The following is a 16,910-nucleotide window of genomic DNA, read 5'->3' on the forward strand; positions in this document are numbered from 1 at the left end:
AGCCTATTATTATTATTGGCATAAGCCCGAACAGCTTGGATTTTCTCTTATGTACAACCACGACAGTCCCGATCAATGCAGCCAGCTCTAATGGTGGCCTTGGAGGGTTACTGGATAGTTCCTAAGGGGCTCTTTCAGGGCTAATGCCTTGGGGAGCAAAGAGTTCAAGGGTTCCAGGCTGGAGGATCTGGGACCAAAGGGTTGGTGGGTGAGGCACATGTCCACATGGGGATTTGCCCCAAACGTGTGCTTTACCAATGACTTAGGCCCAAACACTTCTGGACGTGATCTATGATTTCCTTTTGTGTCTTAATTATCAAAACATTTTACATAGATTAACTCATTTAATATATTCACAACCCTATGATAGGTTCTACGATTGTCCCGTTTTACGGATGAGGAAATAGAAGTACTGAGAGGAGAAGCCACTTGCCCAGGGTCACACAGCTAGAAAAGTGGCAGCACAAGGGTGAGAGCCTAGACTTCTCCGCTCTCCCTAATTGCCTTGCAAATTTCTCTCATGCGCTAACCGGAGGGGCAGGTGCTGGGAACCTCCTATAACCCCTGGCTCCGTGGCACTGAGCAGCTAGGGCACTGCTCTCCCTGACCCTCACCAATTCGCTTGGTGTCCCCGAAATCCTCTTCGGGCTCCGTGTATGGCTTCAGCTCCTCACCCTCATAGCCAATGTTGATCCATTTGTCTTTCATGATTTGCTGCAGGGATTGGGGGGCAGGATCAGGAAGGGGGAAGACAGGTGTCAGAAGCAATTGAGGAAAATAAGGCCCATGTAGGGCCGCCCGCCCTGCCCCCCACTTCCAAGACCTAACCCCCCAGAATCGAGGGCTTCCTGAGAGCTGGCGCCTCCTCACCCATACCCCTAGTGCCCCTGCCGGAGCCTCCCGATGTCACCTCCCTCCTCCGCATCATCTGGGTCCCCAGCACCCTGTAATCAGCCTAGGAGCTCATTAGCTAATTACTGGCATGGCGGGGAGTGGGCGAAGCTGTTTGGGGGTGGCGTTGAGACGGGCCTAGGAGCCTTTTCCCTGGGGCTGCCTGGCTTCCCTCCCCCTCCCAGCTGGGATCATAAGCAGATGGGACACAGGAGAGGAAAAATGAGGGCAAGAAGGCTGCAATGTGAGGGGTGTGGGGCTGGGGCTTACCTCGAGAGTACAGCGTTTAGCTGGGTTCAGCACCAAAAATCTCCGCAGGATGCTCTCACAGTCTGTTGACATGTAGAAAGGGACCCGGTACTTCCCTCTGAGGACTCGCTCCCGCAGCTCCTGGGGGGGATGGGGTTACTGGAGGCGGGGTCCACCCCACTTCCCCACCCATCACAGATACACACACACACACACACACACACACACAGCACACACGCTCATCTTTCTCCCAATCCCTTCACAGAAGCAAACAGGTGGCAAAACCCCACCCCTCCCTCCTGACCACAATTCCCCATCTGTAGAATGGGAGCCCTATATGAACCTTCATTCAGAGGAAATCTCGCAGGGCAAGTGACTTCTACAAGGCCCGGTCAGAGGCAAGTCAGCATCCGGGGTCTTAGTCTCCTCCTCTGTACCCAGCGCTCACAGCACCCACTTCACAGGCCGGGGTGTCAGTAAGTTTAAGTCAAGTGCCCAGCACGTGTGTGGCCCAGAGTAAGTGCTACTTCAGTATTAGGTTTATGGAGGGGGAAGAGCGGGGTGTGTGGGGGATCCTGCCCACCCGGCTCCCACCCTCGGATCCCCCATCCCCTAGGCATGCCCGAGACCCTGGCAGTCTCAAAGAATGAGAACTGATTTACATGCAGACTTTTTTTTGTTTTTTTTGTAAAGGGCCTTTTATGAGGTGTCCTGCCAAGACAGAGAAAATAAATTCCACTCGCCATGGCATGGCGGACCAGAGAGAGCCCCTCCACCCTCAGGAAATGGAGGGGGACAGGTGATGTGGGTGCGGGGGAGTCTCCGGGTGAAGCTCTGCTCTGGGTGGGGACTGGGGACTGGCCTGGGAGTTCCCTTCCCAGCATTCTCCTAAAAGGGCTAGAAGAGGCATGTGCCCGGGAGCCTCCTGGGTCCACAGAGCAGCCCAACCCGAAGGGTCGTGAATATTTAATAATAATGAGTATCACTTTCGGAGCAGAGCACTCACCCAGGGCCCGGGCAGTGTTCTGAGTCTTTATGTAAGGTACATCTGTGCTCACAACAGAGCTGTGATGCAGGCTATGATGCCCATCTTTCAACAAGGAAACTGAGGCCCAGAGAGGGTAAGTCACCTGTGCTAGGGGCGTGCAGCCAGAAAAATGGCAGGGCCGGGGCTGAAACGCAGGCAGTCCGGCTCCAGAGCCTGTGCTGTATAACCACCGCACCACCCTGCCTCTGTTACCAGGTAGTGAGAAGCAGCCACTAGGCCATCGACACCTCCACCGGTGCGGATCCCAAGTGTAACGGCCTGGCCAGATGCCAGGTCCCAGAGGTGGGCTTTAGACACCCAGTTTGGCTCCAAGTGGATGCTCTTAATGGCCCCATCTTACAGGTGGGGAAACTGGTTCAGAAAGAGGGTATGTGCCCAGGCACTTACAAGGAAATGACAGAGAGGCAACCTGCCCCCAGCTGCCTGTCTTCCTTTGCCCAGAAAGGTTTCGGGGGCCCTGGTGGGGAAGCCAGGAGAGCAGGTGACAAGGGCCTGGGGCAAGTGAACGCCGGCGTGGCCCTCTGAAAAGGTCTCTTGGCTTCATGCTTGGGGCTCAGAGAGATTATTCAGTGATAGTGAGCACTTAGCACACCCCACCTCAGCTACAAGGCCGCTCAGCTGAGGCCTCTGCATAGAAGGGGTTCTCCCTCCTAATATTGAAGTAGCACTTACTCTGGACTCTAGGGACAGAGGGACATCGTGGCTGCCACTAACCCCCACAGGAACAGTAACGATGTGCTGGGACAGACTGATAGGGCCAGAGTGTCCCCACACTAGTGACCAGAGCATCTCCCAAAAGGCCCCACCACGGGTCGTTCGTTCTCGTCCTGTGACCCTACTATAGGCGATGTTTCCCGATAAAAAGGTCAAAGAGGAGAACCCCATGGGACCCTGCCACTCAGTGCACACTTCCCACCCGTTCCGTGTCCCCACCCCACCCCCACCCCCAGCACTGGCCAGTATCTGACATGATACACATTTTGCTTATCTATTTTGTTTTCGGCCCAGCTCTGCTCTTTCCCGGGAGGGCAGGGATTTTTCCGTTTGAAGTGCCGCCCCATGCAAAAGGTTTTCAGTAGGTTCACTGAGTTTTGTAGACCTCATGGGTCAGTTCTAGAACATTTTCGCCCCCCTCCCTCTCTGAAGAAAGCCTGTTCTCCAACTGCCCCCAGCCTGTGGCAACCACTCATCTGCTTCCCATCTCTCTGGATTTGCTTGTTCTGGACATTTCATAGAAATGGAATCACACAATGGGTGGCCTTTTGTGATTGGCTTTTCCCACTTAGCGTGTTCTCTGGGGTCAACTCAACCCATGGGCTGGCATGTTGGAAGGCAGAGATTTTTGTCTCTTTTGTTCATACTGTATCTGCAAAACCTAGAACAGAACCTGACACCCCCCTGCGCCTGATGGCAGGTAATAAATATTTACTGATTGAAAGAGGGAATGAGCTGGGATTTGAACCCAAGCCTGGGCTGCAAAGCCTGGGTACTGGACCCCAACACAGCCCGATCCACTTGGGCTGGCCATGCGACTGACCATGGGGACCTGGGTCCTGCCTCCCCACCCCCGCCGCCTGTCTTGCTATATGACCTCAGGCCAGCCCTGTCCCTCTGGCCCTCTACAAAGCAGGTGTAGGGAGAGAGGTTGGGGGGCCCCGTTTGCAGGGGGGTGCAGAGAGACCCACCCCGGGAGATGAAGAGCTCCATGCCAGCCCCACCCAGCACCTTGAGGTTGTGCCCATCGAAGGGCAGGGAGCCGCTGACGAGGGTGTACAGGATGACGCCGAGGCTCCAGATGTCCACCTCTGGCCCATCATACTTCTTGCCCTGGAACAGCTCTGGCGCAGCATACGGGGGGCTCCCACAGAACGTGTCCAACTTCGAGCCCAGAGTAAACTCGTTGCTGAAGCCAAAGTCAGCGATCTTGATGTTGGCCTCGGCATCCAGCAACAGGTTCTCGGCCTGGGAGAGGGTAGGAGGTGGGTGTGTGTGGTGGACAGGAACACAGGCTCTGGAGCTGCCCCCCCATGGACCTATACTGACTGTGGCCCGGTCCCCCACTCTCTATGCGACCTTGGGCAGTGACTTTATCTGTCTGGGCCTCGGTTTTCTCATCCATAGAAGAGGATAATCATAGCTTCTACCTCATGAGGCCATTTGAGAATTAAGTGAATCCTAAAAGGCCTAGAACAATCTTTCGTTATCCAGCAAGGACCATATATAACATTGGCCATTATTATGCCATGTGGTCTGCAGAGCTGGGGGTTCTCAGACAATCTCCTGCCCCTTTCTTGAACCTCTGTTTTCTGAGCAGGAAAAGAAAACACGAGCACTGGCTGCTCAAGATTCATAAAAATGAAAAAAAAAAAAGTAATATTTTTAAACATTTTTATAAACGCCATTTCATGAGCGAGGAAACTGAGCCTTAGGGAGACCACCTCATGCCCACAGCAAGAAAGTGGCCCAACCAGGCTCCAAAGGAGGCCTGGCCTCGGGATGCCTGGGTGGCTAAGCGGTTGAGCATCTGCCTTTGGCTCAGGATGTGATCCTGGGGTCCTGGGATTGAGTCCTGCATTGGACTCCCTGCAGGGAGCCTGGCTCTTCCTCTGCCTGTGTCTCTGCCTCTCTCTCTCTCTCTCTCTCTCTGTAAAATCTTTTTTTTTTAATTTTTATTTATTTATGATAGTCACACACAGAGAGAGAGAGAGAGGCAGAGACATAGGCAGAGGGAGAAGCAGGCTCCATGCACCGGGAGCACGACCTGGGATTCGATCCCGGGTCTCCAGGATCGCGCCCGGGGCCAAAGGCAGGCGCCAAACCGCTGCGCCACCCAGGGATCCCTCTCTGTGTAAAACCTTAAAAAAAAGAAAAACTTTGGGGGCCCTGGCCTCCTCATGGCTGGAGCGTGGAAGAAGTCTCCAGCTTCCTGCCTCTTGAAGATCTGGGTATACATACCCACTTTTCAAAGTACTGTCTACGTCTGGCCTGTCCCAGCCATTGCCTCTCTGCAGCCAGGCCACCGGCACCTACGGCTTCCTCACGGTCTCCCTACCTCCTGGTTGATTTGGATACCATCCCTCCCACCTACAACCCAACGGGGCAGAGAACCAACAAAGACACATGTTTCAGAGAGTTTCCCCCAACCTCAGTGTAATGGCATCTCACTCTTGCTCAGGGGTGACACTTCCCTTCCCGGTGTTTGAGGCTCCACAGTCCAGCCTGGGCTGGCCCCCTCTGGGGTGCCCTAAATCAGATCCCCTAAACTCCTTCCAGCCACTTCCAGAACCCTCCACCAGGGGGCGTGCCTCCTCCAGGTGACGGCAGACTCCCAAGCCCCAAGGGGCTTTCTCAGAGGGTGGGTATAGACAAGGCAGAGAGTCTAGAAACTTCTACAGCAATTTGACAGTTGATTTTTATGGCTTTTCTGAATCTAATAATAATAGTTTTTAAAAATTGGTCTTGCGTTTTGGATATCTTTTTTGTTGTTGTTCACTTCATCTTTACTGTACTTCACAAAAGCGTGTATCACAGCGGACTGGGAATTGAAAATATTAAACCTGGTCCTTCACTCTAGATAACCTTGAGAAGACCTTCCGTAAAGCAGAGCGCCTCACACACAGGAGGTGCTCAAGAAATGAGAGTCAAGACAACTCAATTTGAGGGGCACCTGGGTGGCTCAGTGGTTGAGCGTCTGCCTTTGCAGGGGGTGATCCCGGGGTCCCAGGATCAAGTCCCGCACTGGGCTCCCTGCAGGAAGCCTGCTTCTCCTTCTGCCTATGTCTCTGCCTCTCTCTTTGTGTCTCTCATGAATAAATAAAATCTTAAAAAAAAAAAAAAAAAAAAAGACGACTTGATTGAGCAGGACATGGGTTTCTCTCTCCGGTCTGGGACGAGAAGCCCTGAGACAGGTGGTTCTCTCTGGGTGGGGGGTGTGGAGCAGGGGTCCAGGCTGGCTGGGGTTTGCTTCAGGGGCTCTCTCTCTCTCAAAAATCCTTCCTTCTCAAGTTCAGAGATGCCTGTGATTCTAAGGCCCAGAGGTCATGTGACCCTGTAGCTCTAAAACCTTAGTTCTTGAAGGTTCCTGAGAGATGCCAAGGCTCCAGAGGCTCTGAGAGTGGGTGAGCCCTTTATGGTGTCCTGTGTCCTTGCTCAGCACACACGTACTCGTGTGGGATGTCCTGGGACATTTTGTTTCTTTCTTTCAATTCTCCCCTCCTTCCCCCACCTCCCTACCTGCTCCCCCATCTGCTGGCCTTCCTTGGCCACCAGAGCTTGGGAAAGAGTCAAGGGGCCCTGGATGCTGAGGGAGGAGGATTGGAAGGAAAGAAGGGGAATATGGAGGCCCTAGGGGATCCCCAGGGCTGCTGGAGGTGGGACTGGGGACAAGTGTGGGTGGGTGGTCTGTGGGCTGAAGTCGGGGGGCTCACCTTCAGATCCCTGTGCACGATGTTTTTCTGGTGACAGTAGTGCACAGCCGATACAATCTGGAGGGGAGAGAAGAGAAGCTCAGTCACTTGTGGACCCAAAGCCCTTGGCCTCTCTCAGACCCCAGGAACCTACTCACAACAGAGCCCCAGAGCCCCAGAGCCCCAGGCCTCCCCTAGGCACAGGCCGAGATGCTGGGGCCTGATGCTCTGATTCCATGACAGCGGGGACCCACACAGACACACATGTACACTCAGACACTTGGACACCCTCAGACATCTGCACACCCTCCCAGCAGGGGCACCAGAACCAGAACATCACAACTAGTCCCCTCCCGACTTGCACATCTGGAAACATGCATAAGGACACCATGCAGCTATAGACAGACACTCGGCCCCCACACACCCAGTACGGCCAACCAGGGCATCTGGACAGTCTCGGACCAGCCCCCTGGCTCAAATCCCTTCACCCAGCAGACCTTCACGCCCCTTAACATGCCCCCGTACCCACACACCTGGGCACCCACACACCTGCATACCCTCTTCCCAACAAACTTACATGCCCACACCTGGGGCTCCTCACACATACACTGGGGCTGCCATATGCTTTTTTTTTTTTTTTTTTTTAAGATTTTATTTATGTATTTATTTGAGAGAGAGAGACGACGAGCAGGGAGAGAGGGAAAAGCAGACTCCTCGGAGCTCAATCCCAGGACCCCGAGATCATGATCTGAGCTGTAGGCAGATGCTCAACCACTGAGCCACCCAGGTGCCCCTGCCATATGCACATCTACACTGCACATCTGTATCTGGGCACCCACATACCTACTTCCCACATGCCTCATCCGCACTGCTGTGCTCACACGCTCCAGTACCCTGGCCCCCACGCGCCCGAGCCCCACTCCTACACATGGGCCTGCCCTTGCACCCACCTGTCCGGACACCCTCACACCTGCATCAGGGCAGCCTCTCACACCTGGGCATCTGCATGCTCACAGACACCCAGCTCTCCATCTTCACTCCCACCCAGACTTAAGCCCCTAGGTCACTGGACAGCACAGACCCCCCCCTCCCCCGAGCACCCAGGCCCTCCTCCCACCTGGGGATGGAGGTGCCGCCCCCAACCCTGCCCCCCTCACCTGTCGGAACTTGGCTCGAGCTTCCTTCTCCTTCATGCGGCCGTGGGACACGAGGTAGTCAAACACTTCTCCTGCAGGGTAGATGCCAAGTGGGGTGAGCAAGGGGTGTGGGGGGCGCAGGGGGCAGGGCGGGGAGGGAAGCCTCACCGGCACTTGCGTATTCCATCACCAGGTACAGCGTCTTCTCCGTCTCGATCACTTCGAAGAGCTTCACTGCAAGGATCCGGGGAGAGCAGGGTTATGTGGGGAAAAGACCCCCCCCCAGCTCCACCCACATTCTAACTCTGCGTGTGCAGAACACCCCTTATTCCAGACTGTTCAATGGCTCCCTACGGATGGCAAGATTTTTCAAAATCCTCAGCCCTACGTCACCACCTTTCCTACTTTCTCTCTCACAAGAAAGTCGGCTCTGTGAGGCTGAGATTTGTGTCTGCTTTCTTCCCTGCTTATGCCAGAGGCCAGATGTCCCCAGCATCTGGCATAAAGCGGCCACTCAATAAACACTTCCCGAGTGAACAAACCTACGGATGGATAAATGCTGTGGCCACATCCGGCTTCTCTACATAAAGATCCCCGTCTCCCCCCTGCCTCATAACAATGACAGTGCTTGCTCCTGATGACAGTCATCAGACCAGCTGCCCCCCACCTTAGCTCTAAATGGAGGGTTTCGAATGCTCGATCTTATCCAACCCCCATGATGACCTTGAAGTAGGCCCTCTTATCAGCCCCACTCCAGAGGAGGAAACAGAGGCTCAGAGAGGTTAAGTGACTTGCCCAAGGTCACACAGCCAGTGAGCAGCGATATACAGCTAAGAGAAAACAGGTCTTTCTAACTGTTAAAGCTGCCGGTTCTTCTATCCCCCAGCTCTCTCCTCTGCTGAGTGCCCCACTTGGTAGTCTCTGAGCCCACACTCTTCCCCTCCTCACCGATGTTGGGGTGGTTTAGGCCCTTCATGATGCGGACTTCTCGGAACAGCTGGGCATGGCCAGAAAAGAAGAAAGAGAAAGATGAGGGTGGGCGGTTTCAGTGACCCTCTTCCCCACCTTGGCCCCACCTTGCTCCCTCTCCCGAAGCCTCACTTTCTGCAGGCTGCTGGGGTTCAGCTGGGTTTTGTCAATGATCTTGATGGCGACCTGGAGGTAGAAGGAAGGCATAAAAGATCAAGGTGCCAAGGGCTTGAGTTGGGGAAGGATCCCCAACCCAGATTGCCCCCCTCACAGAAAGCCCTCCATCAGGGCCTCAGGACCTTTGCATATACTGTTCCCACTGTGTTCAGTGCTCGCTGACTTCTATAGGGAAATATCCCTTATCCTGCAGCGTGGCCTGGGTGGGACTGCTCCAAAGGCCTGTGTGAATGTGTGGGACAGTGACTGAGACCTTTCAGGGGGGCCCCTCTGTGAGAGCCCTCAGACCATTCGCCCAGCACATCTCCTTTGTTTTGAACATGTGAACTGTGAAACAATAAATAATAACCATAGCTAACATTTTCCGAGGAGTCACCCACCTGGCCTCAGTCTGGGTGCTTTACAAGGGAGAACTCTTTCAATCCTCACAATAGTGCTAGTATTATCCCCATTTTACAAACTGGGAAACTGAGGCACAGAGCTGTTAAGTCAGTTGGCCAGGGTTCCATGGCTAGTAAGTTCCTGGGCTGGGATTTTAACATATGTAGCCTGATCAAGTTTACTTCTTGAATACTTAAGAAAATAGAATTTATTGATTATATTTAATTTTTAAAAATTTTTAAAAAGATTTATTAAAAAAATATTTCATTTATTCATGAGAGACACAGAGAACGAGGCAGAGACACAGGCAGAAGGAGAAGCAGGCTCCCTGTGGGGAGCCCGATGTGGGACTCGGACTCGAACCCAGGACCCCGGGGCCCCGACCTGAGCCGAAGGCACATGCTCAATCACTGAACCACCCAGGTGCCCCAATTTTTTTTAAGTAATTTCTACAGCCAACGTGGGGCTTGAACTTCAGACCCCAAGATGAAGAGCCACATGCTCTTCCAATTGAGCCAGCCGCCCCTAGTTTTAAAAGAGCTGTGAGGCAGTCACCATGCGGGAACAATCAGAAAGTTCATGAACTCTCCTCTCTGTTTGTCTTGCGGCATGGTTTAAGTTTTTATTTTGAATCGCACTTTGGGGCAGAGCCGCAGAAATTTTTCAGTAATGAGGGGCTGTTTAAAGTCTTGACTCAGCCCTAGGTCTACAGCTTTCCCAGAGGTTTTGGGGGCGACCCCCAGTCACCCCCAGATTCCCTGGATTACAGAATCCTTCACTTGGGAGGCCCTGTTTCCTTAGAAGCTGGTCCTCTAGGAAGCCCCTGGAATCATGTTCAAGTTCCACACAAAGGGAATGACACGTTCTTCGTGCAGGAGAGGGTCTGTTAGCGTTCCTCATATCCTCGCGAACAGGTTTTTAATTTTGTCAAGCATTTTTTATGCCAGTATTGAGACGATCATATGGTTTCTCTCCTTGAATCTGTGAATGTGCTGAAGTACATGAATAAATTGTCAATTTGAAAAGAACTGTGCATTCCTGGGATGAACCCAGCTTTGTCATCACATGGCTTTCTTTCACTGATGTGCTGGGTCTCTTTACTAATATCTTGCTTCAGATTTTTGTACCTATGTTCCCATGTATGACCGGCCCAAAATTGCATTCGTATCTAGTTTTGACATATTGGTCATCGTCCAGGTAGCATTTAAAATCAGCTGGGCAGTGGAACCCTCTTTCCTTAGTCTCTGGAAGTACTGGCATAAAATTGGAACGTTTGGTGGAATACGCCCATAAAACCATAGGGGCCTGGTGTCTTTTGTGTGTCTGGGGTAATGGCGTGTGGGCAGGAGAGAGTTCATCCAGGGCAAGAGAAATCGCTCCAGCCACAGCCTCTAAAATTAAAGGGGAACAGAGTAGCCATACCCTCCCCCCAGGTGGGAGTGAGAGGCTTCCTATCTAGGTTACAAGGTCTGTGTGGGCGCTTCTGCTATAATGTTGCCATCCTCCGAACACATGCCCACTCTGGGGGGGGGGGGAGGCGGGGAGAATGGGACTGTGGGTAACTGAGAACTCCAGGGAGATCGTGCTGTCATCTCATGAAGATCGCTGCAAGATCGGATGGAACCAAAATCCACCCCTGCTACAGGCAGGTGGTCCAGGTTTAGACACAAAAGCTGCGCGAATTCTTAGAAATACAACACACGGCTCTGCCGGCGATCTGAGAGTTCCCGACAATTCCGGGGACAATGAGAGATATTTGACGAGCCCTGGCCACTCATGTGCCGTCATCCCTGTTTGAAGGTGGGGAAAGTTTACTCCAGAGCGGATGTTCTTTACCACCACTTTACACTCCTACATCTTTTTTTTTTTTTTTTTTAAAGCTCTAGGCCCAACGTGGGGCTTGAACTCAAGACCCGGAGATCATGTTCTACCGACGGGGCCAGCCAAGCACCCCACCCACGTCGTTTTTATTACTTAGCCTTTACCACGGGCCAAGTCTTGGGCAAATACGGACCTCATCTACATTTAATTCCCACGGTAGTCCGTCCAATTCTACTTGGATTGTTCTGGACAAACCTGAGATGTCCTGACCTGTCCCGGGGAGAGTCAGGGACTTACCTGAGGTCACAAAGCAAAGCAATGGCGAAGTCTGACCTCGCCCCACCTCCCACCACGTCGGCGCTGGCACTGGGATGGCAGGACTGGGCCCTGCGCCCCGCCCATCCCCCCACTCACCTCGCGGCCCGTGAGGATGTGCCGGGCCAGCTTGACTTTGGCGAAGTTGCCCTTCCCGATGGTTCTCAGCAGGCGGTAGTTGCCCACGTGGGGCTGCTCCTCGGGACAGGAGGCGATGGAGTTCCGGCAGCGGGCACCCAGGGAGCGGCTGGACCAGGATGGCCCTTTGTCTGAGGAGCGGCCACTGCCCAAGGTGCCATGCTGGACAGGGGAGACGGAGCGTGAGCGGTGGCCAGCGCCCGTCCCATCCCGCCCTCGAGGTGGCTCCCATGGGTGGGTGGTCCACTCCAGCCACGGCCACCAGCCCCTTCACGGTCCTTCTCAAACCCAGGCCACAGAGAAGCAAGCTGCTTTCGGGGGTCCCCCCATTCCTTTCTACAAAAAGACGCCTCCAAGAACAAAAAACGCTGGGGATCCCCCAACTGGGCAGCATCCGAGGTCCCAGACATCAGGCCTCCTCCTTGCGCCCCCCAGTACCCCCAGCATTTGGTCTACCCCCCAACCTCCTTTTCCATGTGCTGGGACCACAGCATTTTATTCCAAATGCTGCAGCCCTCACTTCCAATCCGTGTCCTCGATCTGGGTTCAAGCCCCAGGTCTCTCTCAGGGCTCCCAGCATCCTGGGTCACCCATCACCTCCCCGTCTGGGCGGCCCAATTACCCTCTGAACCCCAAGAGCAGCATCTCATTCCCAGCTTACTGCCTCTAACATTGCCCCCCAATTCTTACTGCCCCAAATTCGACTTCACACACTGTAATCAAGACTCTTTCATTTCGCCCGGACCTTCTGGCCCCATACCGCTACCTTCCTCCTGTGGAAAACACTGCTGCCTCCCCCGTGGCCCCCCACCACCTGCGAACCGCTGTGGCTCCCACGCCAGCGCTCCCATCTGTCCCCGATGTTCTGTTCCTGCCGTCCTGTCCCTCCTGGGCCTCTCTCCCCCGCAGGTCACTGCCTGCTCCAGGCTGCCCTGTCCTGATTGTGAGCCCCAGGGACTGTGCCTCCCTTTCAGCACTGGGGCCCAGGTGCAGGCGGCCGAGGGGAGCCACAGGTCCCAGCCAAGGTGGCTCTGTGCTGCACCCCTGCCTGTGCCCTTCCCAGGGCCAGGGTGGGAAGCAGGAGGGCAAGGGGAGCTGAGGAGGAGGAAGGCCAGGTAGGCAACAGGGAATCTGCACGGCTACTTAGCACGGATGAATCGATCCGGTCATCATCCCCATCTTAAGGTAAGGAAACTGAGGCCCAGAGCTGGGCAAAGTTTACGCCAGAGTTGCTGTCCTTCACCCTCACCATATCACACTGACTCACACTCCTACATGTTTGCATTACGCTGCTTGTACTACGGGCCAAGGCCTGGGCTAGTAAGCGCCTCATCTGCATTTAATTCCCACGGGAGCCCACGGAGGGCGGTGCCTACATCCTCATACTCCAGAGGAGAAACTGAGGCTTGGACAGGGAAAGGGGACCCTGTCAAGGTCACACGGTTCACCCACAAGACACAGAAGGACCACCGGCACCATGGAAGCCCTGACCACATGCCGGCTGCCTACTGTGCCCTCGCCTGAGGCCTCCCTCGTGGGTCCCGGTTACTATCCACATTCTCTAGACAGGGGCCCCTGAGGCTGAGGCAGGGTGAGTGCCTCGGCCAAGGTCACAGGGCAAAGAAGCAGTGCCAGGGATTGATTAGGCTTGCTGGATCCTGAGTGCTGAGCTCTTTCCCACATCCCACTGGGCTGCTCCTAGTCCCAGGTCTCCTCCCAGGGGAGGGAGGGTGGGAAGGGAGGTGGAGATCCCAGATGATAAGGCCCCTGATCTCCACAGAGATAAGGGCTTGGAGAAGAATCCCCATCAGGTGGCACCAGGGAAGCAGACTGGGGATGGGCTGGCACCCCACCGAGAGCGGCCTGCCTGTGGGATCCCTGCAAAGGGCGCTGGGGCAGTGGGTGACGGAGCCCCCCAGAGCCGGGGGCGGGAGCTAAAATTGGCCGGCACCACCAGCTGGCCCGGCTCCCTCCCGCCAGCCCGGCTGGCGCCCCAACACCCGGGCCTGTTGCTAGGGAACTTCCAGAGAGGCCAGGGCGGTGGCCCCCACCCCCCCCAACCCGGGGTGGGGGAGCATGACCCCACATGGCTGTCGGCCTGGTAACCAGGTGGCAGGGGAGGAGCCTGCGACCTCCAATTCCAGAGGGAGAGGTGAGTCCCAGCCAGGACCCACAAACAGGACTTACACACTAGTTGTGAGGAGAGGAGATAAGAGGAGAGGAGGGGAATAGTCCTCCTCGAATGCCCACCAGGTGCGAATCTGGACCACAAAAGGGGAGGGAGTGCTCGGATGAGCCCCATTTTACAGATGCGGAAACCGAGGTTCATGGAGGTGACGTCACCTGCCTGAGGTCACGCAGCTAGGGAGGGATAGAAACTGGATTTGAACCCATGCTTGTCTGAATAATCAAAGCAATAATAATAGCGCGGCTACTTGTGCACCTTACTCACATAATCTCCTTGGCTCCTTAAAACATGCCTAACAGGGAGGTGCTACCATCAACCCCATTTTGAGATAAACTGAGGCTCGGAGCAGGGAGGGGATCTGCAAGCTCCCGCAACAACCGATGATGACAGCCCCAGGTGGAGAATGCACGGGCCGGGCCGTCTGACTCATATCTATAGTCACAATAGCAGCCGACATGTGCGGAGCCCGTCCTAGGTACCAGGCTTCACCCGTGTCATCTCGAGTAATCCTCTCCTCGAGGGACTCAAGGGATCGTCCCCATTTTTCAGAGCAGGAAACTGAGGCTTAGAAAGGGAAGAACCGGTAGTCTGAGGACACAATGCAAACCGGCTGGCAGAGAGAACCAGCATTTGAACTGGGGCCCGTGGGCTCTCTGGCACTTCCTGAGTGATTTGGGGGAAGGGTGGGTATCTCACTGGAGACTCCAAATCAAAGTCTGGTCTATAGTCTGTGGGCTGAGGCGGCGGTGGGGATCTCTGTGAGGGAGGGTCTTGCAGGATGAAGGGATGGAGCTAAGGCTCTCTGATGGGGATGTGGACTGAGGGTGGCTGGGGGGGGGTGGCGGTCCAGGGACTTGGCAGGGGCTGAAGGGGAAAGGGACAGTGACCCCACCTAGGGAGGAGGCTGGCACTGGTTGGTGGGAGGCTCTTTAGAAGGGTTGAGAGTAATCAGAAACTGGGGAGATGGGGAGGGAGGCGTCTCTTAGGCTTGTTCTGGGCTGTGGTATAGGGACAGGGGGCCTGGGAATAGTGGGAAGGATTAAAGCCATCGGGCAGTGGAACTCAGACACCAAGGAAACTCCTAGAAGATAAAGAAAGGGGTTTCTAGGAGTTTCTAGTCTTTGGAAGTGGAGAAAGGTCCAGGAGCATGCAAATCCTGGAGAAGGGGCTTTTTGGCCAAGGGGCAGCCCAGAAGAATAAAGCCTGAGCCTTGTGGAGGTCAAAAAGACCTAGAAACTTGGGGAGGAGGTTTCCTGCAGACAGATCCCAAGAGAAGAGGGTTTACAACCAGGGCAAGACCACAGGCTTCGAGTGCAGGAGTCTTCTAAAGAAGGATTTGGGGCCCAGCCTTGTGAGTTGGGAGAGGCCTTCAAAGCTGAGGAGGGGGCTTCCCTGGGAGGCCAGACCCCCTGCAAGGAAGGAGGAGGCCCTGGGACAGAACAGATGGGGGCCTGGAGATTAGGGGAAGAGGTGGTGCCCTGGGAGGGAACTCCTGGCCTAGGAGGTGATCAAGAGGTTGGGGACTTGGGGAGGGGGCTTGCCTGAACCTGAGCAGTTGATACAGGGAGGATGAGGCCTGGAGTCAGACTAGTCCATAGTCCAGGGCCTAGAAATCCCAGACTAGGCTAGGAGCCTGGACGCTGGAGGCCAAGGCTGCTTGGGAAAAGAGCCCAGGGAGGGTCTGGGGCGCACGAGGAGGGGGGGACCTGGGGTGCTGGGAATCCAGGGACAGGGCTGCTTGGAAGACAGAGACCAGGCCTGGGAGTGGAGAGACCTTGAACAAGCCAGAAAGGGCCCTGGGCCCAGGAAAAGGTGGAAACCGGCTTCCTGTGAGGGGGTGCCCACAGGATCCGGGAGGATCCAGAGGGGCGGAGGGCTGAGAATAAGAGGGGGGCTCCTGGGGAGCCCGGCACCCACATCCAGATGGGGAAGGCCGGCGCCAGAGGCGGGACTGGGCCAGGCCTTCCTGGGAGAGGGCCAGGGCCGGGCCTCCGGGTCAGGAGCCCTGCAAATCCGGGAGGGGGCGAGTTGTCGGATGCGGGCGGCCAGGAGGGGAAGGGGCTTCAGAACACGCCGGGGAAGGGAGGGGCTCCTGGAAGGCAGAGGAGGGGGCTTCCTGGAGGGAAGGGACCCGAGCGGAAGCGGTCTGCAGAGGGACAAGAGAGGGGTCCCGAGAGAGGGGCGCCCCCAGGGGTCGGGCTGGGCTGGAGTGGGGGAGGGTCGAGAGGCCTGGAGTCCGGGCGGGGGTCGGGAGGTGGCCAGCGGGGCCGGGCGCGGCGAACCAAGGTAGGGGCGCGCGCGGCGAGGGGCACCCCAGGCGAGGGGCTCGGCGGCTGAACCCGACCGGCGCTCCCCAAGGGGCCGGGCCCCACTCACCGTGTCCGAGTTCCGATCGTTGCCCGGGGCCAGCGCCGTCCGCGAAGACATTTTCTCCGGGTCCCGGGGGACTGGGCGGCCGGGTGGGGGGGGCGGGGGTCCCGGGGTCCCCTCTCTTCCCCTCCCCCCCCGCTGGCCTGGGGACGCGAGCTCAAAAGCTGGGCGCCGTGCACACCGGGGTTCGCGCCGCGGGAGAGGGGGCAGGGCGGGGAAGGGAAGGGGACGCCGAGGGTCCTAGTGGCCCCGTGCAGCGGGGGCCCGGGGCGCCATGGGGGCGGCGGGCGGGCGGGCGGGCGGGGGCCGGGGAGGGGGCGCGGAGCCGGCCCGGGCGGCGGCGGAGGGAGGCGGTGGAGGGGCCGGGGAGGAAGGGACGTCAGGGGGAGGGGCGGGCAGGGCGGGGCCGCCGAGACCCCGCCCCCCGCCGCCGGCCCTTAAAGGCGCAGGCCCGGGCTAGCCGGGGGCTCCGGGGGCGGAGGCAGGTCCGGGCGCGCCGGTGGCGAGCGAGTTCGCACAGGAGAGAAGCGACTCACCGGAAGGGAAGGGGAGAGGAGCCCCGGGGCAGAGCGCCAGAGACGCAGGGAACGGTCCTGAGAGACGCAGAGATAGAGAGACAAAGAGACCCCAGGAGAGAGGGACAGGGGTAGGCAGAAACCCAGACACACAAAGAGATGTAAAGGGAGCCAAAAGATCGGAGCGACAGTGAGAGAGAGAAAGAAGAAAGAGGGAGAAAAGGCAGGGAGAGAGCCGCACACCAAGAGACAGGGATTCAGAGAGAACAGAGACGCAGAGAGCGACGAAGACCCAGAGACCCGCAC

The 16,910-nt window shown here is 56.4% G+C and overlaps 1 protein-coding gene across 2 annotated transcripts in view; it reads right to left on the minus strand.

Moving 5' to 3' along the window:
• Window positions 1-16,344, minus strand: part of MARK4 (microtubule affinity regulating kinase 4) — a 33,396-nt gene extending 17,052 nt beyond the window's left edge. The window contains exons 1-10 of one of the 2 annotated variants that reach the window (XM_072828638.1): window positions 16,096-16,344; window positions 11,493-11,693; window positions 8,832-8,885; window positions 8,679-8,727; window positions 7,899-7,964; window positions 7,752-7,822; window positions 6,616-6,672; window positions 3,914-4,150; window positions 1,162-1,281; window positions 615-714 (exon numbers count right to left, since the gene is read on the minus strand). In XM_072828638.1, the coding sequence (XP_072684739.1) occupies window positions 615-714; window positions 1,162-1,281; window positions 3,914-4,150; window positions 6,616-6,672; window positions 7,752-7,822; window positions 7,899-7,964; window positions 8,679-8,727; window positions 8,832-8,885; window positions 11,493-11,693; window positions 16,096-16,146 (1,006 nt within the window). In that variant the 5' untranslated portion in view covers window positions 16,147-16,344. The remainder of the gene's footprint in view (window positions 1-614; window positions 715-1,161; window positions 1,282-3,913; window positions 4,151-6,615; window positions 6,673-7,751; window positions 7,823-7,898; window positions 7,965-8,678; window positions 8,728-8,831; window positions 8,886-11,492; window positions 11,694-16,095) is intronic. The other variant, XM_072828706.1, reaches the window with a different exon arrangement.
• Between the last annotated feature and the right edge of the window lie 566 nt (window positions 16,345-16,910).

The sequence above is a fragment of the Canis lupus genome, chromosome 1, assembly GCF_048164855.1.
Source record: "Canis lupus baileyi chromosome 1, mCanLup2.hap1, whole genome shotgun sequence".
In the NCBI taxonomy this organism is placed as follows: domain Eukaryota; kingdom Metazoa; phylum Chordata; class Mammalia; order Carnivora; family Canidae; genus Canis; species Canis lupus.